We start from the raw sequence: 23,681 nt of genomic DNA on the forward strand, positions 1-23,681 counted from the left end.
CACCTACATTGTTACCAACGTCGTTGAAACGGTGTTATGATGCGAACGTTTGACACGCTGAATGGAAAGGTTACACAAACATACACACGTATTTTATTTTTTCATTTTCTCCTTTCTCAGTCGAAACGTCTTATTTACGACCCATTGAAAAAACCCAACAAACAGCAGTTGCCATGGCTACGACGCCATTTTACCGTAAAGCAGGGTGTGTGAGCACAGCTGGAACAAAAAAAAGCGTCACAATGCAAGTCACTCGCCTCTGTAAGCATGTTTGTACGGAACTGTTCAAATAACAATAACGCTGGTTTACAAAAAAAACAACAAAAAAAAAAAACATTTTGTACGTTGTTTATGTTTTTTCAGCTGAATTAGGACCATTTTGCACCGCTGAATCCAAAAATGACATCCATTTTTTCTCAATCAAGTCAGGTTTTTATGCTAATTTGATTTAGAAAAATCAGATCTTCTGGGTAAATTGATTGCATTTTTGTGACATTATCAGTTGATTTTCATTAATATTTCTCATCCAAAAAAGGTTTTAGGAGAAAAAAATAAATCATTTTCTAACAGAACGCATTATATGTTACAACATTCAATTTCTGTAAATTGAATAATAGACATTGATAAAGGTTCAGTTTACGTACATGTACACTGAACATTACATCTTCATTGTGCAAATTGTGGCTCAGTTGGTAGAGCTGGCTGCGAATTGATGATCAATGGGTTGGTGGTTCAAATCCAGGCTCCAACTGTTCACAAGGCAGCGCCTTGCATGGCAGCAGCCACCCATTGGTGTATGAATGTGTGAATGAGAGGCCAATGTAAAGCACTTTTGGGTACCGTGAAGGTGCTGGAAAAGTTTCTTCTGGAACAGTGGAGGAATCTGTCACTGATTGGAATTTCACCACAATGAGCTACGATTCAAGATCAGGATACTTGAGGCTGCTTCGGTTCTTTCTGGTGATCCCAGTCACATCAATAGCGCAGAAGTAGCAGTTAGTCAGTGACATGGTTTGTCGCCTCTCTCCAAACCATGGGAATTCCAAACTTCAGACAGACTTCATGACTTGCATACTATGTGTGACGCCCAACCTGTATCCTGGTCACCAAGTTTAATACCATGGTAAGCATGCTTTATAGAAACTTGTGACTAGATTCCTGTTAGGAACAATGGCGCATTCACTGCAGAAGTAGCAGAACATAGCTTATAGCTTATTTTTGCAAGATCGAAGCCATTTCATTCACTTGTAATTTAAAAAAAACAACAACATTTAGTCATAATTGACATTTTTTTTAATATATTGCAAAATCTTCAGATTTCATTGATTGCAAGAAATATCACAGAATTTTGCATCATGATGAATGATAAAAATACATGTACATGTTAACAATAACGTAAAAAAGCAAATACTTAGCATAGCTCAGAAAGCTGACCTGACTGAGCAAAACCAATGTCATTTTTGGATTCAGCTCATCAAAATGATCCTTAATCAGCTAAAAAAAAAACTTAAACAATAAATTTGGTGTTGACCAGTGTAATAATTACTTTGTGAACATCATTGATTATTAAGTGCAAAATGTAATCTCACAGCAAAAACCATGCAAAAACAAGTTTTGGCCATGTAGCTCTTGCCATCGCTGCCAGTTCTGAGGCCGGGACTAGAGGCAGGACTCGGACGCAGAAGATTCAGGACAAAAGTAAATTTATTACACCCACAATTGAAACTCAAATCAGAGTGATGAAACAATTAGGCTGTGAAATTCCTATGATCACTAAGCTATTGGGGAGAAATAAATGAGAACAGAAAATCACTCCTGAGGAGGCCAAAGGACTAAAGTCCAAATAATCAAAAACTTAAATCTAATCTTAAGAAGTTCACAAAATCAAAATCACTCACGAGGAAAAGGCAAAAGGCTAAATTACAAATAATCTACTCTACCAAAGAGGGAGGAACTCTGAACATAAATCACGGGGCAATATCTATTTGCTAATAACAAAACTTAAAGTTAACAAAAAATAAATAAAAAAATCACTCGACCTCGAGGACTCACTGGCTTACACTGTCATCTTTGGGCTGTGCGCGGGTACAGCGCTAGACGTGACGGACAACGACACTCTGGCACAAGACAAGGGAAACACAGACTTTTTAAACACACAGAGTAACAAGGCACAGGTGGAAACAATGGGTAATTGGGTCAGACGCACAGGTGGAACATGAGGAGGGGAGCGTGATCTGAAACGAGAGGAAGCTGAGTTAAGCTGTCAAAATAAAACAGGAAATGACGAGAGAAAACCCCAAGACAAGACAAAACCTCACCATGGTGTGACACCAGTAACACAGACCCAATATACTTGTATTTGATACCCCCCCTCGTTCTTATGGTGTAGTCCATGGTGTCAAACCGGATGAGGCCCGCAAACTGTTTTTTTCCGGCCCGCGAGATGATTTTGAAAAAATAGAAAAAAAAAGAAAGTGCTATTCTAAATGTATCCACTTGGTGTCGCAATATCGTTTCTGCTTCGCAAACAAACTCAATACTGGGGCTGAGCAAATTGGCACAAGTACAGCCACTCACGTCATTGGATACCCTGATTGCCCCAGAACGTCTCCTATTGGATACACTCATTGCCCCACAATGTCTCTGTCGAAACAGACAAAGCTAATGCAGAGCAGTGTTACTAACTTTCTCCCCCAAAAGGTCGCTATTCTCCCAATACCGACTTTTTTTTTGTCAAAAGCGACTAGCGACAACTCTAGCGACTTTTCCCTGGTGTTATTACGTTGCAATCAAGTGCAAATTGTCAATTATGCAAATTAGACGATGACATCTTTTGGCAATGTCTAGCGACTTTCAGGACAGCCAATAGTGACTTTCCTTACGGAAGAGTTGGCAACACTGATGCAGAGTGCAGAGTGCTCAAAGAACGAAGTAAACCAAAGAAAACAATTAGAAGTTGTTGTTATTTTTACGTTATTATTACCATACCATGATTTTACTGGTCCGGCCCACTTGGGAATAGATTTTCCTCTATGTGGCCCGTGAGTTTGACACCCCTGGTCCATTCACCTCCAAAGCCTGAATCAAGAGCCAGGAATGATGTAACATTCGAGTTGCCGATAACCCAGTGCTTTCTGTGTGAATTCTTAACACAATACCCAGGGCCAGTGGGTAATAAACAATAATAACTAGTTTTGACTCATTAAGAAAAATGGGAGTTCACATATTGAATTAGGATTGTGTTGTCAGTGTTTTCCGACCCTATATTCTGACTGAAGAGTGTGTCTGGAGAAAATCCATCTGCCAAGGTAATGCACCATTAATTACCTGCTTCTTTTCCATTTTGCATCTTGAAACGTTTTTCTTTTTCTGGCATTGTAACACCCTCTTCATTCTAATATGGCCATTAGGAGAAAACTGCAGTAACTCAGATGCCCATTTTAGTAGCAGTAAAATAAAATACAACCCCAAATACACACTTAAACTTGGAAAATTATTTTTAGTATAAAATATTAAGATCATAGAAAAGTGTTTTAAATTCAAAGTTCCCCATAATATCCCCAAATATCATTTGTCATTCACAGTGCTGCAAAACAACACAACAAAAATGTTTCCTGCTACCAATATTGCTTGTAAATACAGAACTTCAATGTTTTTTTTTTTTTTTTTTTTTTTTAAGTATTAATAAAAATACAGACAAACATTTATATCTTTCATAGTATGACAGAAAAAAATTGGGGAGCACTGTTAAGTTATGTGCTTGGTTTGATCTGACTGTGATTGAGCTTCAGCTGCTGGGTGACAACACAAGGCTCTTCCTCAGGGTGAACCGAACCTCAGGCATCTGCTTCTGTTCACCAGGCAGACTTGTCGCCTCCTTCCTGCTCACGTCGTTATTCACACGCTGGAGGATGGTGGTCAGGTCATCGCCCCTATAAAACAACATACAGTAAACGGTCAATCTTCACACACATCTAGGGCATCTACACCAAGTATTGTGGCAGTTATTGATTGTGTCATTAAAAGTTCAAATCCATGAGACTGGCCAAGGGTTTAAATTTAGGCTTTGTTCATTTTTATTTACCTTGGGCAGCCCTCCTTGAGCTGCTGGCACAAGGACTGGATGAACCAGCTCCCTTTAATTGTGTGCCTGAACGATGCATACTCTTCAACTGTAGCCATGGCGATCAGAAAATCTGCCTCCTGAGGGATGGACAACGAGGGACCATCGTCACTCTGCAGATCTTCAAGTAACACTCCACTCTGTTTCTTTGTACCCTGGCAGGCCTGGATCAGGAACACCTTTGGCTTGCCAGTGAGGGCTGGCTGGTTGCTTGCTTTAAATCTTCCAACGATATGTTTAATGTTGAGGGGCTTATCATCAGTGCCGAATACTTCACCATTTCGTCCGTGACTCAGGATGCAGCAGACAAAAGCATCACCGTGTGTAGGAGCTGTCGGAATATCAACTAATCCATGGTTGGTCCACTCCTTTGCATTGAACTCAGGCAAATGGGAGTCATCAATGAAAGATGCAAAGTAACTCAGTGTCTGGTCCATCTGGTCCATTGTTTGGTCAGTGAAGATCACCACTCTGAAGCCCAGCCAGTTGAACACCTCTGCCAAACTTTCTGCAGGATATTTTTGTAGGGGGAGGGGAGTGGAGTCAATTTCACTCAGGCACCAATAGATCTTTGGCGTCATGTAAATATGTTTGAAACATACCAGCATCTTTGTTGGTTCCCAATCTTTGCTTTGAATTGGCAAAATTCTCATTGTTAATGATCACACAGAGGCCAGTGGGCTTGCTGCTCAAAGGATACCTTTGGTCCTGCAGAAGATGAAAGATGACAAGAAGAATTACACTTCGGATGTCTGTGAGACAAATCTGAGCTTGTGTGTGTGTGCAGACATTGATTTAAATTACAATTCCTTTCCAAAACAATATGCTGTCTTAAATTACTGGTTTCAATATGAGCCCCTCACCAATTTTTGCCTCTTGGAGAATTGCGATGGATCATCTATGAAAACAAGTGGAACAGGAAACACTCATGTGAACAATATTACAGTCAAAGGTAGAATGATTCAGAAATATTTTCTAGGTTCATGACTATACATGATTACCTACCACAATAGTCAACAGAGCACGCTTGGACAGGCTTAGATAAAGGGATGGGCTTCCATTGCAGTTTCCCGAGCTGGGGGTACGTGCTTTTAATGTCCTCATCGGTGTCCAGAAGGTCCAGGAAGGCTCTGCAGGTGTCGTTCCCTTTATTGAGGATCTTGTCCACGAGCTCGACGACGTGGCCCCACGTGTCAACCCCATTGATGTTCTTCAGGTTGTTGTACTCTCGCCTCGTTATGAGCCTCCTCTCGTCCACCTTGTTGAGAATCAGCCCGTAGTCAGCACACAAAATGCTCTCGAGTTGGGTTTTGTTGCGCCGCACGGTGTCTGTGCCGTCCATGGTGCATCTGAAATAGAAAGTGAAAGAGTGGGGAAAAGGGTCGTTTTTTGGGAGGGCGTTCAATCGAAGCACACGTGGACGTGCGCTTTCATTACCTCCCAGAATGAGCTAGACAGCAGGAAACCACATATAACATTTGGATATTTTGACACAATCTTCCGCCTGGATTTGTCTACCAGCCAGAGTTTGTATGGCCCCCATGTGTCCATGTTTCAGGAGACGTTCTGCATAAACATACCTGAGGTATACGCGAAGAGGCCGGTAAGTAAGTATTGGTAATCTTATAAGTTCATTTTATTATGTTCCGGGTCCATCCGCCGACGGGTGTTATGACTCCATGTGCAATGGCCAACTCAAGACAATGGAGAACCGCATGGCTGAGACGCCACCTGGTGGATGAGTTGCTGAAAGTTGTTGTCACAGTTCTTCATAAAGCGACGTGGAATGCAAGTTAGTACTTACTACAATTATGTTTTAAGACATAACTATAACAGTAACTGTAATGGATCTACACACTTGGAAAAACATCTCTACTCGTAAGCTAATAGTCCCTGGTGGTCTAGTGGTTAGGATTCGGCGCTCTCACCGCCGCGGCCCGGGTTCGATTCCCGGTCAGGGAACTCCCTTTTTCTTTGAACTGGATGATAAGGCGGACGAGTGAGTCAACAAAACAATGCGAAAACGTTTCTTTATTTGTTTATATTTGTTTTACGCTGTGATTCTAAAAAGTTAAATTTAATTTTTTATTCAAAACACTCATGGAGAGTACAAGACCAAACAGTTTCCTGAAAGTCAGTACAGTGGGTGATGTCATACTTCTTTTTTTCCTCTTGACGGGTGTGTCATTGTATTCTCACAGTGAGGCCACTTGGAGAACAGATCATGGTAGAGTGAAGAAGCACAGGGAGGTAACAGACTCTTTTCTCTCTTTTTGATTTGATTTAATGACCTGTAGTAAGATTTTGCGGCTGATTTTCCTAATGCCAAACCTCACACACAGAATGGGAAATCAGTTGTTTATTATGGTTGTACAACCTTGAGACTTTGGACCAACCAGTGATATACATCTCCCTCAAAATGTGAACTCTTTTCTTTTAAATAAGCGATGGAAACGCACGTATTTGCGCAAGTAAAATGTTATTTTATGTGTGACCGTTGACAGGGCTCACAGTTGGTCTAAGCATTTAAAAAGGGGAAGTTTGATGACTTACTGTTGACTGATACAACAGTTTTTCCTCCCTACTCTGTTCTTTCTTTTTTCTGTTAGTGATCTGTTGCTGTGTGTGAAACCTTGTAGGATGGCTATGAAGCTGTTGCCAGCCTATTTAATTCTTTGGGTTGGTTTCCTTCTCCTGGGGACCTCGCAAAGCGGTTTGTATCATTTGCAATTGCTCACTCACTAACATTCTTAATCACGCAGGCACACACGCACACACACACAGTTGAGAATTTTTTTTTCTACGCAGAGCTTAAAGCAGATCTCCACGACTTCCTTCCCATTTAAAAACTGCCAACACACACTGACTACAAAGTAGGGACACACGGTCTGACAACTTCATGCGTGAACCGTCCTTGTAAGATTTGACGCGCTGACAATGAAACTGGCAGTGTAGTGTATGCAGCGTAAAATTCTGTCACTCAGCAACTTCTTTTGAACAGATGCCAGTGGCCCAGACGTCTGTCAGGTGGATACACATGATGAGGTAAGATTTTATTATAAGATTTATTATTTATAAATTATTATTTTTATAATATTATATAAATATAATATAAAATATATTTATAATTATTATTATAGATAATTATTTATCTACATGTACCCAGTGCTCATTTTAAATTCCACAATTAATTCATTTTTGTGTGTGTTTGTTGTGACGCTGCTTTAGCTGACCACGCTGCCCTCAGTGCCGGGCTATGAGGTAGAGAGGGATGCAATTGCCATAACCATGGACTTCCTCTGCCTCCTTTACCCAACAAACAAACTCAACTGCTCTTGGTCATTTGACAAACTGAACGAAGATGCTCGGCTCTCAGTCAGCATCAGGTACTGGAATGTCCAAGCTGCGTGTAGGGCATCTGTTAAACGCAACAAGTTTTTTCTTGCTGGTGATGTTTGACGTTTGTGCTGTGTTTTAAGTGAATATCAACCCCCTTTTGTCCAGCATCTGTGATGATGAAAAATTGGTGGAGAATGTCAGATCTCCAGCGGTGTCGCATGTCGGATCGCGGCTGGTGATTCTGCAAGAGTACGAGGAATTAAACGTGGTTCTGAAAATTAACGTGACCCTGCACGGAAACTGGACCGTCTACTCCTACTCGTACAACAAGGAATCGTTAGGTAACACACCGTCACAATGAGCAGTTGACGAGTGCTGAGCTACTGGCAGTCTGTTATTCAGAGAAATGACTGACTGACAACACTGAAGTGGCTCAACCTGATTTTGAACGTGAGGTTTTATTTAATTTTTTTTTGCATACGTGTGTGTCTGTGCATTGGGCACAGAGGTGCTTCTTCCACCGGCGAAACTCTCAGCAGTCATCAACGGCAGCAACCTGCTGGTGTCGTGGGCTCTACCCAGCCAAGTGAGCTCAGTCAACTCGTGCTTTGAATACCAGCTGGACCTGGGTGACCAGGTACGGAATGCCTGCGCGTACACGGACGCACGCCGGACTGACGCCAAGTTCAGGCATATCAGAGTGAGCTGTGCAATATCAATGTTTTGAACCAACAGGAGAAACCCAGAGAGCTAGCCACAGTGCTGTCCTACACAGAGCAGAATGTCGATCCGAGTCAAACCTACAGTGTGAGGATCAGAACGAGGAAGACGAGGCTGTGCCAAGAACACCAGCAGTGGAGTGAATGGAGTCTTACTGTCAGTGAGTCCCAGCCTGCTGATAATTAAACACCGACCTCGTTATCACTGCCGCAAGTTCAAACATGGTGTCTTGAATTTCATCAAAGCAGAGTGATCAATATCCTCTTCACTCACTCACTGTGTGTGTGTGTGTGTGTGTGTGTGTGTGTGTGTGTGTGTGTGTGTGTGTGTGTGTGTGCATATGCATCTTGCAGTTGTGGAGCAGTCACTTAACCAGCTCAACATTTTGGTGATTGTCTCAATTTCACTGGGAATACCAATGATCCTCCTGGCTGCCGTGCTGCTGGTGCGACATCAGAGGTAAAGGTTCCAACTGGTTCATAGTGCCTGTGTTTTGATAATCAGACAGAGATTTTCTGTCCGAGACAAAACAGCATCTCTTAATACCTGACACGTTTCAATTGGAGCTCGCCCGTCTTCTTCAGACGTACCCAAAATGCCAGTTAATGAAAATACCTCTTTTTGGGAGGAGGAAGTTGAAAATAAATACAGAACCTGATGACTGAACGAAGGTCAAGACTCAGGTCACCACCACCAGCATTTCACATGGGTGCACAAAACCGAGGTTTCTTATTTAAATTTGACATCTATTGCCAGCAGAAGAACTGCAGCTAAGTGAAAAAATAGAGTGCAGAAATGAGAGGTGGTTAAAAAACAAGAACATAGCATAAAGATAATAGAGAAGACCACAAGAGACTGTTTCTTTTGGTGGTTTCAACGACGGCCATTATTTTACACAATGCAAGCTTTTGTTTTGACCTTTTCCCTTGAGGCTATATTTGTGCTTTTCAGGGTGATGAAAGTCTTATTTCCTCCGATCCCTCGCCCTCCGCCAAAGTACAAACACTTCCTGGAGAAAAATGACACACTCGGCGTAAGTAGACAAGCACACATCCCATAATTTATCCAACCACCGGGGCGCATAAAGGCGGCCACCGAATTTGGTGTTTCAAATGTGCGTTCTATGTTTGCAGCCTGTCCACGCTGCCCCGTCAGTGAAGCCTGCGGAGGAGGAAATAATGGAAGTGGAGGACACAGAGCCAAACTCTGGGAAGGCGTTGTGAAAGTAATAAGGAGATAAGATGTATAAAGTAAATTATGCCTGAGCTCAGTTCCAACTTCATGCCCCGCCTCAGTGCTTTACAAGAGCGTGTTGATTGCAAAAAAAAACAACAAAAAACAAAATGAACAGACAGTGGTTTCAGCATCCTGCGAAGTGGAAGGTAAAGTGATTAAAGAACGCTGTGAGAGTGTGTTTTCAGTCTCAAGACTTTGGCTTCACACATATGTGCAGGATGTGCAGAGAAAACCGCACAGATTAGACAGTGAAGAGTGTCACTTCCTCAAGGAGACATCAAACATGGCAGTAAGTCACTTTAGCTGTAGCTGCGGAAAAAAAAAAAATCAACAACCCGAGAGGACAGTATTAAATGTATTAATGTATTTTTTATGACATAGCAAGGAGACATGCATGTGAAACCAAAGCAACAAAAAACATTTGTCAATTCGATGTACATTTTTGGACTTTAAAGAAAACCCCACATACACACGCACACACACACACACACACACACACACACACACACACACACACACACACACACACACGTATACACATACATATAACTACCATATAAAACTACCAGTGAGACTGAAGGTGAAGGAAATAAGAATAACAGTAAAACGCTGGCCCTTTAAGTGTCACATGCACTTGTTTTTCCATCTGATTAACGGCGCTGGTCTTGAGTGTCGGGAGCCGAATTTCTGCTGCTGCAGCTGCAACACATCTCCATGTAGATCGAGTCTGTGGGCGAGAGCATTGGAACTGTGTGGGAATTGAAGCCACGAGCCTCGGCTGAATGTCTAATAAAAACGTGTTCCCTACTACACCCAAAACAAACAAAACAAAACAAAACAAAACAGCACACCCTGAGTTCAAAAAAGAGGTGAATCAAGGATTAGACACCTTGTTGGCCTTGAAAAAGCGTGACCAAATTCCAGGAAGGGATAACGTGATAAACTAGCTTCTGAGAGAGGAGGCGTTTTCGGACCGAAAACTGAATATTCATCTCTGTCTGGCTCACCAGGCTTTTTGAGACAGAGGAGACACCCGATCCTATAACTAAAAGATCAGATTTCGTATGAAGGCATAACAACTCACTTACTAGAAAAAAGCATTTACATTCACATAAATGTTTCACTTACAAAGAAGCCGAAGGGCGTATTTTAATACAAGGCCCAGGATGTGATACTGCTCGGGGCTTTTGTGATATTTACCTTGACGTCACAGGTGCTTTGATGAAGACGTGACTGGATAATGTTCATATTGTTTGTGTTATGCTTTCTAACCTTTAGATGCTACTAAAACTTGCGTCGTGAAGTTTTAAGAGTGTGTGTGTGTGTGGAGTGGGGGGTTACCTTTGGAATGAGTAATGTGATTTGTGTAAGCAGTTCACAATTGCCTCGTGTTTTGCACTGAGATGGAAAATTCATCATTTGCTCTTATTAAAATCTAAAAATTCCCTCCAGCGTTCCGGGTGGTTGATTTTAATTTTCACACCTTGCTATTTGAGCCAGCAGCAGCCTGTGATCGGCCACGAAGCACCAATTTCACTCTGCGTGTGCGCCTGTAGTAGCAGCAGAAGAAGTGCGTTTTAACTGGTTTTTAGCATCTCTCTCTCTTCTCTTTCATCTGTCTTTTTTTTTTTAATTATCCCAATGAGCAGCACAAATGCTGGACTGTCTCTGTGCACGTGTTCTACCTTCTCCGTGGTTGAGGCACTGGATCCGTGTCTTGTCCAGGGGATGTGTGAGCGGGGGCAGAGTGACACCAGAGGTAGATCCACTTCTGTAGTGCTCAATTAGTGCTCCCACAGTCCGGAACGCCTGCAGCATGACTCCCGAATCCTGATGATTGCACACACAGGGAACCTTGAATAACATCTGAGTTTACTTGGAGTCCAGTGAGTGCGTGCGTGCGTGCATTTGATCTGCTTGCAGACGTTCACTCACTTGAAGACACCAGCCATCAGCAGTATGTGCTAGCCTGTAGGTGTGGACGAGGGGTGTTTTCCTGTAAATCACCAAGTCAGGAAATTAAGAAATTTGCTGTAAACTGAAACATTTATGCAAAAGCGCCTGTTTTTATCCCAGCGATTAATTATGAAAGGAAAAACACTTTCAATGTTGAAAGCGTGAGGCCTCAGCTTTGACGGCTGTGCAGTGTGAACCTGAGACCCAGGCTTTCCTTTTCACTCAAACAGCGTGATTCTTGATAGTGGAAATCTTTTTAAACCGCTCAAAAAGCAGAAGTGAAAGAGCTGCAGCTGTTTGATTTGCTGTTGGGCTGGAGACACAGCTCCAACTTCGCCGCCAACAATGCATGCAAAGTGCTCAAGTAAAACAATAATCATAAAGTTGGGCCGTGTTCACAGCTCACCTCACACACAGACAGTAGAGGCCCTGCACCGTCTCGCTGTCCCTCAGCAGGAAGCTGCCCTCTTGTCCGAACCTCTCCAGCAGCCTCTCTGTGGCCTGGCTCCCGATTCTCCCGAAGTAGAGGGACCAAACCTGCGCACTCTCCGACTCCATGCTTCCCTCAGAGCGACTGAAGGTTCTATGTGCTGAGCGAGTGTGACAGTTGCCACAGAGCGCAGAAAAAAAAAATGTTGGTTTTCACACTTCTTCAGCACAAGTGCAGCGGCAACCATGCACATTGGCTCACTTTGCAGGTGGCTTGTGTTTGATTTGTTTTTGTGTTTTTTTCCCCCTCTCCCTGCCCTACTGCTATTGATTCAGATACAGAAGCACAGAAATAACCGCACACTTGTAACATTTGGCCACTAAATAACCTACATAAGATGAAGATGAAAATCATGTTTTAGTGGTACAAATTGTTGCAAACTGTTAACTTTGTTTTTCAGACCAACAAAAAGTTGCAAGAGTACAACCAGCCCCTGGTGACGTGTTGTTGCTGTGAACCAATGTCAACAAAAGTACATTTATAGGTTATGTAGGCCAGCTTACCTTCACTCTTCTCTGCTTGTACACCTTTGTGAAGCCAATTAGTCATTGCAGCCTTTGATCTCACAATATTAAATACAGCCTTCAGAGATGCGTCCATGCACCCGTTAGAACCCGGTGTTGTAAGTTGAAAGGAAAAGGCAGTGCACACACGTCAGGTTGCTCCACAGCACCACATGAGAACACTTACAAGAAATGAGAAATCTTTCACAGTGAGTATGGATGGAATCAATGGTTCACTTTTACTTTCTGTCTGGGTAACATCGTTTCTCACATCCTGCTTTATTTCGCCAAAGAATCTGATTCATTGTGATCGTGTGGCAGCTGAAACACCTGAGGAGGTTTTACTTCCCCATTGTTATAATACATTTAAAGTGATGACAAAAGCCAAGATACCAAAAAAAACAACATAAACATTTAAATTAAAAGGAAAAATATTCAGAGGCAATAAAACATCACGCCATATGGTGGGTTCCAATATATATTTGCATCTTACAGCTGTTTCAAACCGAGTGTGTGAAAAATGTCGGCTGAAGTTGTTTTTATAGTCAGAAAACTGGAACGATATGTTGAGTTTGCAAGATAGCACCCTTACTAATCAAGTGAAAACACAGTCTGATTTTGGCCCATTTAAAAGTTTGCGTGCAATGTTGTTCATCATGTAATGTGTTGTTGTGCAACAATGTTTGCCCTGTTCTGACTTCAAGCCAAAACACACTCTTCATCCTTATCTCCTTGGTTGGCCGCCAGAACGCTGCTGATGTCCTGGAGCTCTGCAGAAAACCTTTTGCTCAGATCTCTGTTGTCCTGGAGGAAAACCTGCAGCCTCTTCAACTGCACGACGGCCTGGAGGAGACACACGGTTCGAGTCACTATTCCTAAACGCAGTGTATGCATGCAGCCGGCTAAGTTTGAATTGCCATACCTGTGTCTTTGCCGCGTCATCTCCATCACCGTCAGAAGCAGCTTGCAGGAATTCCTGCAGCCTCTCCTGCAGCAGCCTCTCCTCCCAATAGCTGATCACCTGCCCGTTGATCCGCCCTGGACTGTCAGTGTCGGACACAGAGGGACCCTGGTGTACTATAGGAAGGGGCTTGTCGTCCAGAACACATATTGACAGATTAACGGACAGCATCTGGACAGACGCAGGAGAGCAGAATAAACAGTGAGACACTGATGCACTAGAGATGTTTTTTACTTTCCAACACAGTGGCACATTTCAGTTGGGGCGAGCAGAGCTCACCTGCTGAATCTCTCGCTCCACCGCAGCCCCTTCAGGGCTCAGGTCCTGCATGATCTTTTTCAGGCTTTTCCAATACTGTTCCATCCAGTCGTCACTGACACTGAGCTCTAATGAGTGCATCAGTTTATTTCTGAACCGGATCAACTGCGAGAACCAGAATCCAGTGACAAGGATGAGGTGGATTTACAGGGAGCGCATCCATTTTTCAGCTAACAAAGCATTCATTCCTGCAAAGTTTTAGCCAGTGTGGAATTCTGGGGGTCTTTACCTCACTCACACACTTCAGGTCCACCGAGTGGAAACAATCGCAGAAGTTGATGAGGTTGAGTAGAGCGGGTGTGTCGCACTGGCATGCGAAACTCACATCACTCTGCCCTCGAGGCATGTAGGCCTGGGCAGGAGACAGTAAATAATGTAAATAATGTAAATAATAAGGCGGATTGTGGAAAGCAACCAAAGCAATTATATGACTTTTTTTTCTTCAGATGTTTTACATACAGAGCAATTAACCAGACATTGACATTTAAACATTTCAATTGTCAGAATGTATTAACAGACACAAAACATTTTTTTTATATTTTGCCCTTTTATAGCCTCTAAACAAATGCCTACTTTTGGTTTCATTCTGTTGTTTCTTTTCACCCACAAGGAAATCAGTTCTCAAATTCTCAACGGTTTAGTCAAACTGAAAATGGGAAATGTCACTGGTTTTTGACTTTTGAACTTTACAATGGTATGAAAAAGTTTGTGCACCCCTGGTAACTTCCATTATTTTCAATTATGAATCATAAGTGATAATTGCTGTTTATAGCCTTCATATTTATAACCATATATATATATGTTCATAGCCTGTACATACTATAGTTATAGCATATTCATAACAATGTTACACACCTGCGATATACCAATGTATATATTTCCTTATACTGTGTACATTTATAAAAACATTTATAATTGCTAAAGCACTTCTGGGTGGATGCAAACTGCATTTCGTTGCTCTGTACCTGTGACATGTGCAATGACAATAAAATTGAATTCTATTCTATTGTATAAGGTGTATAAGGACCAGCAACTTCATTTTTATCTATCAAATAACTGACAGACACAGTAGTAGTACTAGTATTCCGCAAGTGAAATGAGGTTTATTGGAGTAACACAAGATGTGCAATATGCATCAACTGGAAATTGTCAGGAGTTCCCAAACTTGAAGTTCATATCGTGAACACTTCAGTTCATTCATTCATCCATCTTCTATACCCGCTTATTCCTATTCATTCCTATACATTTTCCGTTCATCACAACTATTGGCTGCATGTTGCTGACATACCTTGGCCACTTCCCAGAAGTTCCTTCTCCAGCGTGGAGGGTAACAGTTGCCCCAGTTGACTATGGCGCTGTCTCCCTGTCTGTGGTGTGTCAGGATCACCGTCTGCCACTCGTGACACGTCCTGCACAGCGCGGGCAGCTGCGCACAAACATACAGGTATGTTCGTTAGACAATAGACATGGACAATGTGTGAGCTGAAGGAGGCCTGTAAACTCTGTACATCCTGACTTGAGAAAGGGGGACTGCCTTGCTTAAATTGTGATTTGTGACTCTTCAACAAACAGTGAAGTCGTGCTAATCAAGAATAGAAGCCCAGCATTGTAACAAAAAACAAAAACAAACCTGGCTTCCACAAAATTCTACCAAGAGGATGGACACATTTACAAATCTGTCATTTAATAAACTTTAGTCCCTAAGTTTGGTTTTTAATTCATTTATCTCCATTTAAGAAAAACAAAACAAAGAAACAACAATAACCATGGAAGGACATTCACAGAATGGAAGAAACATGAGTCGACAGTACAATGATGTTAAACTACGAGCAATGAGGAAGGCCAGGGGGAAGTGGGGCAGTGGAAGACGGGGGTCCCGGTCTAACCGTGTTGCCTCTGGCCCTGCACTTTGCCTCACACGGCCTCCTCAGCGGGCCGTGGTGGTGCAGCAGCTCTTGGTGGAAGGAGCTCATGCGGCTGCTGGCGAAGGGATGCAGCGCTCGCTGGAGCAGCTTGAGGCATTGGGAAGCCTTTATCCAGTTCTTGTAGCCGTCATCGTTCAGACGGGTCATCAGTTCCTCGGACATCGCGTCCACTCGTCCTCCGGACCGTTCCGAATTCGTTCAGACAAACAACCAGGAAGAGCCGTGAGTTTGGCTCCGCCCCTCTGCGTGCAAATAGCGGGGCAACCGCTGGGTGTCGCTGCCGCCTTTGCGAAAGTTGCGGCGCCGCACGAGGGGTTCATTCTTGTCATTTTGTTTTTATTCTTCTTCTCATGACTTCCCTTCTTGCAAAACCGCGCGTCTACAGACTTGCAAGACTGTGTTTCTAAATGTCTCATATTAGTTAAAGTTCATTTTGGTAACGTTTTGCGTCACTTCCTCTGGTTAATCTCTTATTCATGTTTGTTTCTTTTTAGATTTTTAGATTCAGAGTCCCTTTTCAACCAAGATGCATTAAAAATGGGAAAAGTTTAAGCCTCTCCTCAAGAGGCATTTACCTCTATAACCTGAAAAATAAATCCTTAAGGTCAGTCACAACACAAAGCCACCTTCAGACTGCCAGCCAAAATCTGATTTGCAGCCCATGCAGATTGAAACTAGATGGCTCTTTTGTAGTCTGAACGGTCACAAGCCACATGAAATCTGATTTTTGCAAAACGGATTGAAACCTCCTTCAGGAGGTAGTTTCAAATGGCATTTGGACAGATGTGTCTCAGTGTGAACAGCTCCAAACGCACCGATGGGTTTTGACTGTCCGTGACGTTGCTCTACGTGACACAAGACCCAATGTGCCAGAGCAGAGAGAGCCATTCCAGGTGCAGAGCTGTAACGTAATGGAGCAGAAAGAAGAAGTAGAAGAAGAAGAACAGAGGAAACTCATTGGCTCATCAGTCTGTAGGGCGATGGCTCCATTCAAGCCAAGCTCCAGGGAATGTATCGCAACAAGTCCATTTAGTTTTTGCCGCTGTCGCAGTTATATGACATCACGCCTCCGCTCCAACGCCGTTGCTACAGCAACCTGTCAGATGGGTCAACAATGTGGCCCAGTCTGAACAGAGCCAGATCCCATTTGGACACTCGCTAAAAACAGTGTGGACAGTCAGCCCTAAAAATTGTATATGAGAAGGAATCTGATTTGAATCAGATTCACCTCTAGTACAGTCTGAACGCAGCCCTAGAGCCCGGTTTTGGCTCCGCCCTCTGAGATCAGCTGATTTAGTTACCCTTCAGATGTGTGGTAGGACCAACAAATATCCGTTTTTAGCATGAAGAAGAAATAAGAATTGAGTGACATTTGCACTTAAATTGATAGGAAAATGTTGTCCATTGGCCTCTTGTTTTTAATCATAACTGCGGGTAAATTTTAAACTAACCATAACGTCCTGTAAGGGTTAGGGTAGATCAAATACACCTTTATTTTCATCAAAACTACATTTAAAGGGCACATCTTCTTTGTTTAACTTTATTCACCATCCAATCACTCTCAACTTTAAATCTCCCAACTTGCCAAATAATTACTCATCAAATAATTTCCATTTTTGCATAAGTAAAGTTACACCTTATTGAATCAAATCATATCTGAAAATGCTAAGAGGGACACATTAGGAAGGTGAGGAAGTTAAATGACCGCTTAAGTGTCAGTAGCGCCCAGGCATTCGGAGTGGCATTCATCTACATTTGAAAATTGCAGGTGGTCATCTTTACTATGCACACTGATTAGCCATTTGCTCTCATATTCAGATGTAATTTATGTGACTAATTGGCTTAGCAAAACATTTTGCTGTTTAAAAGGGGTCTCCAGTTGTTGGGCTTGCTGCATATGGGATCTGTCGTTTGTTTGCATCACGGCTTATTCCACATTCTGCCGGGGCGGTTGCATGGCGGCGCCCCGAGGCGGCCCCTTGTAAGGGGTGGCGTCACCGGGCTGCCGGGACGCCTGTGAAGACGAAGGATGGAAAACCGGGAAGAGTGAAGCCAGCAGCCGCGTGCACCGCTGACCCTGAGGCAGCTGCTGGAGGTGCTCATCAGGGAGCAGCTGCAGTTTGTGTTTTTATCCATCGATGGAATGAAACTAAGGGCTTGCTTGCTGCAGGAGGAGGGAGGCTTGACAAGCAGCTGTCTATTCCAAGCCTGAGCAGTCAGATCAGACTTGGGTAAAGCTGAAGACACGGACATTGCGCCATTCATTTCTGAGTCTGATTTGAATGGGAGTGCATCTTTTTTTCCCCTCCTAGTCATCGGTGCAGCCAACTGCTGCAAACTTGGACAACACAGTGTGTTTCACACTGGTCAGCAGTTTCACAAAAAACAACAAATAAAAACTAATAACCTGGAAAGAGCAACAAAAACGCCAGCGGTCAAAGTCAAGGTTTGGTATCGGATTTGATTGCACTCTTCAAATGTATGTTACTGTTGGTGAATGTCACATTAGCAAGAAAGAAGGCACTCTGAGACTTTAGTGAATCTGAAAATACTCTGCTGTGCCATAAACATCCATTTCGACGATAACATTTTTTCTTTTTAAAAAAAGAACAAATTCTTGCCAGTCGAGATCTGCAATTGACTGGCTCCGCCCACTACCTGTGTTCGCAGAAAGACGGCCAATGACAGATCAGCTAGCATACGGCGCCTGGTGTGGCTCTAGGTAGAGATTCAGCTGTGATGTCTAAGCCTCAGTCTTACTTAAGCTGATCATCAGAAGGTGAAATGCATTAAGAAGTAAGCATGTTTTGATTTTTTTGTTTGTTTGTTTGTTAGCCGGAACTGGCAGAGGCTAACAACATGTTGTCCCCTTCAGCAGTGGAATGTAAATGGAATTCTGAGTGACAACCTATAAAATAAAGGTTAGGCATTTGAAGGGATGCGAACAGCAAATAGTCAGCTGGGTTTCTAAAAATGATCTCCAAAGACACTCACGGTTTTGCGTCGAGCCTGGATTAACTTGTCTCTGGATAACGATACAGCGCAAAGGAGGCTCGCCGATCCTGGCTCAATCCAAAGCATGAAATGCTGCCAATGTTTTATGGAGATGCTGAGGCTCCCGTCCGTCACAGCTGTGGAGCCTCAGACCCTGGAGAAAAACCGTGGAGAAGAGCGAACAGGTGAGCGGCGGAAGCCTGGGAGCTGATCCAAACAACAGCAACACCTTCGCCAGCTGTGTCGCTCGCACAGAAAAACAGATTTGAACTTTAGACATTAAATTCATTCACAAATCAAAAACAAAAACACAGAGAAAGAGACAGAAACCTTGTAAACATGGACAACATGAGGGGAATGTCCACCCACGCTGCTCTATCCAATATGTCTGGAAGTGCACAAAGAAACACCCTGAAGTGAAGCTGTATATTATATGAGAAGCCGGACCGGGTTGGTGATGGAGCTCCGCTGAACTTTGAAAAATACGAAAGCTGATTTATCAGAGAACCTTTTGTTGTCCTCATTTGTCAGTTCATTTTGAAAACTGTGGCGGCTCCCTTGAGGCTGGCTGACATCCAGAATTTAAGTGGGATTGCGTCTGTGTTATTTACCAATAGGAAAAAAACAAAACATAACCTTAGGAATGACGATGAAAAATTGTGTCAGGAATTTGACAGCTTCAAGTCTGTGTCAAAGAGCTGCATCTTAATGATCTTCAACAAGTAGAACAATAATGGTGGGCCATGTACTGACAGGTTCCTCACAAGGAATGATATCAATATTTCTGTCTAATTTTGGTTTCATCACAACTGGAAAGAAGCCGATTGGTTCTGTGGAACTTTCTGTTGGACGGATGGCCAAGACTTCAGAGATGAAGTGGCAGCAATCTACCTGCATTGGAAGGCTCTTTTTTCTGTTCTAAGACCATGTACGTATGAGTTCAACACATTTAAATACATTTTTAGGATAAGACAAAAAACAAACAGACAACAACTTGATCTCCACATGAAGCTGTTGCTTGTGTTCTTTGATTGACTGGTACTTCAACCCAGTGCACTCTGGGATACGCTCAATCCCTGTTGGAACCTGACTCAGACTAATGACAGAACAACAAAGAGATAAATGGAACACCTCCAGTCTCCAGGAGTGATTCTCCCCTCCAACCCCTGCCGTTGCAGATGAAAGGGCGACACCGCTGAAATATGCAGGAGCAATTCACAGGATCCCCAATTAAAAACAAATTACGTTACAATTATGAAAATGAAAAAGACGTTAGTGTTGTATCACATAATTTCATCTTTACATGAAAATTTAATTAGTCTTTTAGGATGCACGGGGAAAAACAAATATTCTTCTATCTTTGTAATTGGATCTCTATGGATTTGGCCATAGTTAAAGTAGATTAGACGCCCCAGAGAACGCTAGTGTGTGTGTGCGTGCGAGCATAAATGAGCCCCTGCTTTGCAGTCAGTTGAGGGGACACAACAGCATTAATGTGGTGCGCTGGCAGGTATGCATGGGTGGAAAGTATGCATATAAATACATATATGCCTTTGTGTGTGTGTGTGTGTGTGTGTGTTTGAACATGTGTAGGCTATGCGCACGCGTCAATGCCCACAATCCCAGCAGGGTGGATTTTTTATAAGCAGAGGAGATCAAAGGGACATTAGTATTCTGAAATAAATCACATGCTCGGGTCCCCAAACACATACACAGGAGACACACACACACACACACACACACACACACACACACACAGACTCATTCTCTCCATCTTTCTTTCTCTTTCACTCCACCATCCCTCTCTCTTCAAAAGACACCAGCAGCCTGTAGCACCTCCCTCCTCCTCCTCCTGCTTCTCCTCGTCCTCCTCCACCTTTCCTCGGCCCCTAGCGGCCTTCACAGCGATCTGCTTACTGCCTCCGAATCCTTTGTTACATCCTTCCACTTTTCTCACGTTCCGACTTGAGCCCCCCCCCCCCCCCCACCCCCCACATCTCTCCCTCCAGTCTGCAAATAAGCAGGAAAATGCTTTGTCAGAGAAAACTGTTTTTCATCACGGGGGAAAGGAAGAGAGAGGGGAAAAACGCAAAGTAGGGGTTTCTGACAAGTGCATCCTTTGGGAGAGACCTCCATCTCTACAGTATCTCTCACACACCTTTTCTCTCACTCCGCGCTCAGCTGTGGAGTGATCCGAGCTGATGGGAACCCTAGTTTCCACGCATCAATCCCATTTTTCGGGGGTTGTGGGGCGGGGAAGTGTGCCAACACTTCTGAGATTTTATTTATTTATTTATTTATTGACAATGTAAGGACTCACTTCTCCCCATGTTCAGAGGCAATAAAATTGGATGCTGCTGGGCTGCCTGACTCCCCTCCCCTCTGGACGATGGAGAGATGGAGAGAGCGAGAGAGAGAGAGAGAGAGAGAGAGAGAGAGAGAGAGAGAGAGGGTGAGGGAAAATGATTGGCGAGCCACAGCCAGGAGAGGAAGGGGCTCATTTTATAGCCGCAGAATTAGAATGAGTCAAACATAAATGCCCCCCCGGTGATTCCCTGACAGTTGCAGCATCCGCGAAATTAAGACCCCCCCCTCCTTTGGTGCCATGATTGCCTTGCGCGCATGTGGGCACACGTGTGTGGGAAGTTTGGGCCTGTGTGTACATGCAAGTTTTTTTTCCCCTTCTAAAATTTTATTAAGTATGTGTATTTATGCATGTGTGTGTGTGTGTGTCATTTTGATCACCACCCACATGAATATGCAGATCGGTTTTAGAGAGCGTATGTGCTCAGCATTAAAGCCCACTCTCCGCTGCTGACCCAATTTCACACACTGCAGCCTGTGTGTGTGTGTGTGTGTGTGTGTGTGTGTGTGCGTGCGCCCACGCATGTGTGTATGTGTGCATACACTTGCCTATCAATGTATTTCGCAGAGGTTGGAAAAAAAAATTAGTTTGAGGTGTGTGTGTGTGTGACTTGTGTATTTAAGTGTGAATAGTGTTTATGAGGCAAAAAAATTCAACTCATTCAACATGCACAGTTTGCTGCACCCAATATACCCCAAGCAAACAGCGCGCTCCCACCAACTTCCATCAATAATGGACTGGTAATTACAACAACATCAAATAAAAAAAAAAAATGTTGATCCACTTACATGCCAAGAATTGGATTAGATGAAAAGACGGACTCTGATGTGTGTGGGATGTATACGCAGCCATATTATGCTGCGGCTGTTATTGAAGCGCAACATAAAAACTGGAAACAGGAGCAGATGATTGATGCTGTCAGACTTGCAACCGACTGTGAGCTGCTAACAGCTGGTTAGCCTGGAGGTGAGAGGGAGGAAAAGAGGATGTTTTTAAGAACACGACCGACCTCCAACAGTGGGAAAGAGCATCAAGAGATGATGGCCATTCTTTGCAAAAGTAAAGAAACATAATTACACTTTATCACATGAATTATTTTTTTTGTTAAGAGGCCACATTGGTTCCCATTTTCAGATCTATATTTTCATCACAGACCACTAGCACCTGTGTACGATTAATTATTGCCCACAAAGCATTTTTAGCCCTCTGTTTGCCCTCTGTTTGCCAAAAACAAAAAGGTCACTGACCTGGGATTGGCTCTGATTCTCAGAGTAGTGTGAGTTATAGCACACAGTGGAACAAGCAGAAGAAATAAAAGATGGACTTTTTTATTTCTGGTGTGTTCACAGACATGACAGAAACATAGATTATAGTTGGAAAATGCCGCTGACGGGAATTTTGATGAATACGGGACCTTGACGTTGTAGCAGTAAGCTGCAGGCCATGCCTTTTTTTAAACTTTACTTTAATGCAAAGCATTAAAGCACAGACAGCGAGTGGTTATACACATGTTTGAATTTTGTTTAACAGCTGCAAGACTGAGATAATACGCAGGCCGCGGACAAAGGCCGCCTCAGAGATGTTTGAATTGGGAGTCACATGCAGTTTATTAGCCTGGACTGGACAGTCCTTATCTGCCGCTGCCCAGTTTGTCTCCGGAAAAATGTGTCCGCACGGAGCTCTGATAGGCAGGAAGGAGGCAGCGCTCGCTCGACGCGCCCATGGTGTCAACTCAGCAGTGCAAGTCAGCAGGACGGCAGTTCGGCGGGGCTGCCGCTAGATGGGGACGTTGAGTGGCGTCTGGCCGAGCGGCAGAGTTGAGGTAATGGTTCTCTGGTCTATTGTTCACCCTCACTCTCATCACACACATCCATCCTCACCCTCTCCCTCTGCCTCCCGGTCCAAGCCCGCACCATCCCCCATCCCCCCACCACCGCCATCCCCACACACTTCAAAGGACAGGAAGGGGGAAAGCGAGGAAGGAAGTAAAAAATAAGGTGAAAAGCGCCCCCCCTCAAGCTCTCCTCTTCTTGGCCTACACGTGGCAGCGGATGTGCTTTTTAATTGCTTGCGCAAAACACAACCTATTTTTTGTGTGTGGTGAAGCCTAAATGATGAAGATGATGATCTGGGTGGAATCCATACAGACGCCGGGCACCCTCGTTAAACACTGACGTCAGCTGGTAGGAGCCAAAGCACCTTGAAAAACAAGTCAGGGACGACAGAGAGAGCCAGGCTCCGCCAGAACGTGCCGCAAAACTCTGACAGACATTCCTCAGCATCTTTAGCCCTCAGCCCCACAGCACACTGAACTCTGTGAAGTAGATCAATGGGAGGATTATCGCAGGACCAAGATGCCAGTTAGAGAGCGGCTCTGTGCTGCCTCAGTGAGGGGAGAAGATTGAGAGGCTTTCCTTTGATCTTGTGCTGCTGCATCCGAGGGGGTCCCGCTGCCGCTGATGTTTTGGCCCCTGCTGCAGAGAGCCGGGGCTGGGGCCCGGCCTGGCCCGGCCCGGCCCGGCTCCTGCTGCTCGGCTCCTCTGCCGCTGGTATAAAAGGGCCGGCCTGTGGAGGTTTGGACAGGACAAATGGATTTAGTCTGCCGGATTGTGGATTTATGTGAATTTATCCCAACAAATGTTTTTGTTTTCTTCCTGGAAAGGACGCTTATTGATGCAACAGTGCAGTGCTGTGCGCGTACGTGTGCATGCGAATGTGTGTGTGTGTGTGTGTGTGTGTGTGTGTATGTAT

The 23,681-nt window shown here is 43.7% G+C and overlaps 4 protein-coding genes, 1 long non-coding RNA gene and 1 other non-coding gene across 8 annotated transcripts; 2 read left to right on the top strand and 4 right to left on the bottom strand.

The window, feature by feature from the left end:
* Positions 1-1,686: 1,686 nt before the first annotated feature.
* LOC142884780 (caspase-3-like) lies at positions 1,687-5,935 on the bottom strand. Of its 2 annotated transcripts, none has more exons than XM_076020674.1 (8): positions 5,704-5,935; positions 5,129-5,472; positions 4,987-5,021; positions 4,726-4,831; positions 4,085-4,631; positions 3,836-3,932; positions 3,328-3,394; positions 1,687-2,250 (listed from the first exon to the last, which is right to left on the bottom strand). In XM_076020674.1, the coding sequence occupies exons 2-8, from the start codon at positions 5,463-5,465 to the stop codon at positions 2,057-2,059; spliced, it is 1,383 nt and encodes a 460-aa protein (XP_075876789.1). In that variant the 5' UTR covers positions 5,466-5,472; positions 5,704-5,935; the 3' UTR covers positions 1,687-2,056. The 2 variants fall into 2 exon arrangements, with proteins under 2 accessions (XP_075876789.1, XP_075876790.1); XM_076020675.1 differs by having other exon boundaries at positions 2,063-2,234; positions 5,704-5,931.
* A 78-nt stretch (positions 5,936-6,013) lies between these two features.
* On the top strand, positions 6,014-6,085 carry trnae-cuc (transfer RNA glutamic acid (anticodon CUC)). Its single transcript has one exon. It is a non-coding gene; the product is annotated as a tRNA-Glu (tRNA).
* Positions 6,086-6,251: 166 nt separating this feature from the next.
* LOC142884781 (uncharacterized) lies at positions 6,252-9,526 on the top strand. Of its 2 annotated transcripts, none has more exons than XM_076020676.1 (10): positions 6,252-6,373; positions 6,733-6,836; positions 7,125-7,168; positions 7,352-7,509; positions 7,628-7,803; positions 7,969-8,099; positions 8,198-8,342; positions 8,536-8,641; positions 9,134-9,215; positions 9,316-9,526. In XM_076020676.1, the coding sequence occupies exons 2-10, from the start codon at positions 6,764-6,766 to the stop codon at positions 9,403-9,405; spliced, it is 1,005 nt and encodes a 334-aa protein (XP_075876791.1). In that variant the 5' UTR covers positions 6,252-6,373; positions 6,733-6,763; the 3' UTR covers positions 9,406-9,526. The 2 variants fall into 2 exon arrangements, with proteins under 2 accessions (XP_075876791.1, XP_075876792.1); XM_076020677.1 differs by having other exon boundaries at positions 6,310-6,373; positions 6,763-6,836.
* Positions 9,527-9,760: 234 nt separating this feature from the next.
* LOC142884784 (SH2 domain-containing protein 1A-like) lies at positions 9,761-11,932 on the bottom strand. Its single transcript, XM_076020679.1, has 4 exons — positions 11,781-11,932; positions 11,354-11,414; positions 11,104-11,248; positions 9,761-10,145 (listed from the first exon to the last, which is right to left on the bottom strand). The coding sequence occupies exons 1-4, from the start codon at positions 11,930-11,932 to the stop codon at positions 10,069-10,071; spliced, it is 435 nt and encodes a 144-aa protein (XP_075876794.1). The 3' UTR covers positions 9,761-10,068.
* Positions 11,933-12,831: 899 nt separating this feature from the next.
* On the bottom strand, positions 12,832-15,799 carry LOC142884783 (uncharacterized protein CXorf38-like). The gene is made up of 6 exons (XM_076020678.1): positions 15,533-15,799; positions 14,935-15,072; positions 13,876-13,998; positions 13,608-13,751; positions 13,290-13,499; positions 12,832-13,210 (listed from the first exon to the last, which is right to left on the bottom strand). The coding sequence occupies exons 1-6, from the start codon at positions 15,731-15,733 to the stop codon at positions 13,067-13,069; spliced, it is 960 nt and encodes a 319-aa protein (XP_075876793.1). The 5' UTR covers positions 15,734-15,799; the 3' UTR covers positions 12,832-13,066.
* A 2,773-nt stretch (positions 15,800-18,572) lies between these two features.
* On the bottom strand, positions 18,573-22,822 carry LOC142884202 (uncharacterized). The gene is made up of 3 exons (XR_012926136.1): positions 21,719-22,822; positions 20,886-20,947; positions 18,573-18,719 (listed from the first exon to the last, which is right to left on the bottom strand). It is a non-coding gene; the product is annotated as an uncharacterized LOC142884202 (long non-coding RNA).
* Positions 22,823-23,681: the final 859 nt, after the last annotated feature.

Source organism: Nelusetta ayraudi, unplaced genomic scaffold, assembly GCF_046127955.1.
Source record: "Nelusetta ayraudi isolate G7.1 ecotype Tasmania unplaced genomic scaffold, CSIRO-AGI_Nayr_v1 ptg000011l, whole genome shotgun sequence".
NCBI lineage: Eukaryota > Metazoa > Chordata > Actinopteri > Tetraodontiformes > Monacanthidae > Nelusetta > Nelusetta ayraudi.

Excerpts from the sequence above, each read along its gene's own strand:
- LOC142884781 (XM_076020676.1), top strand. The coding sequence starts at position 6,764 with ATGGCTATGAAGCTGTTGCCAGCCTATTTAATTCTTTGGGTTGGTTTC. Across the intron at positions 7,510-7,627 it reads CGGCTCTCAGTCAGCATCAG|CATCTGTGATGATGAAAAAT; the intron begins GTACTGGAATGT and ends CCTTTTGTCCAG. Across the intron at positions 8,100-8,197 it reads AGCTGGACCTGGGTGACCAG|GAGAAACCCAGAGAGCTAGC; the intron begins GTACGGAATGCC and ends TTGAACCAACAG.
- LOC142884784 (XM_076020679.1), bottom strand. The coding sequence starts at position 11,932 with ATGGAGTCGGAGAGTGCGCAGGTTTGGTCCCTCTACTTCGGGAGAATC. Across the intron at positions 11,249-11,353 it reads CTGATGGCTGGTGTCTTCAA|GATTCGGGAGTCATGCTGCA; the intron begins GTGAGTGAACGT and ends TGCAATCATCAG. Across the intron at positions 10,146-11,103 it reads GTGCCTCAACCACGGAGAAG|ACTCGATCTACATGGAGATG; the intron begins GTAGAACACGTG and ends TCTCGCCCACAG.
- LOC142884780 (XM_076020674.1), bottom strand. The coding sequence starts at position 5,465 with ATGGACGGCACAGACACCGTGCGGCGCAACAAAACCCAACTCGAGAGC. Across the intron at positions 4,832-4,986 it reads TCTCCAAGAGGCAAAAATTG|GACCAAAGGTATCCTTTGAG; the intron begins GTGAGGGGCTCA and ends CATCTTCTGCAG. Across the intron at positions 4,632-4,725 it reads GGGAACCAACAAAGATGCTG|AAAGTTTGGCAGAGGTGTTC; the intron begins GTATGTTTCAAA and ends AATATCCTGCAG.
- LOC142884783 (XM_076020678.1), bottom strand. The coding sequence starts at position 15,733 with ATGTCCGAGGAACTGATGACCCGTCTGAACGATGACGGCTACAAGAAC. Across the intron at positions 15,073-15,532 it reads GCAGGGCCAGAGGCAACACG|CTGCCCGCGCTGTGCAGGAC; the intron begins GTTAGACCGGGA and ends GTTTGTGCGCAG. Across the intron at positions 13,752-13,875 it reads ACCTGAAGTGTGTGAGTGAG|TTGATCCGGTTCAGAAATAA; the intron begins GTAAAGACCCCC and ends TGGTTCTCGCAG.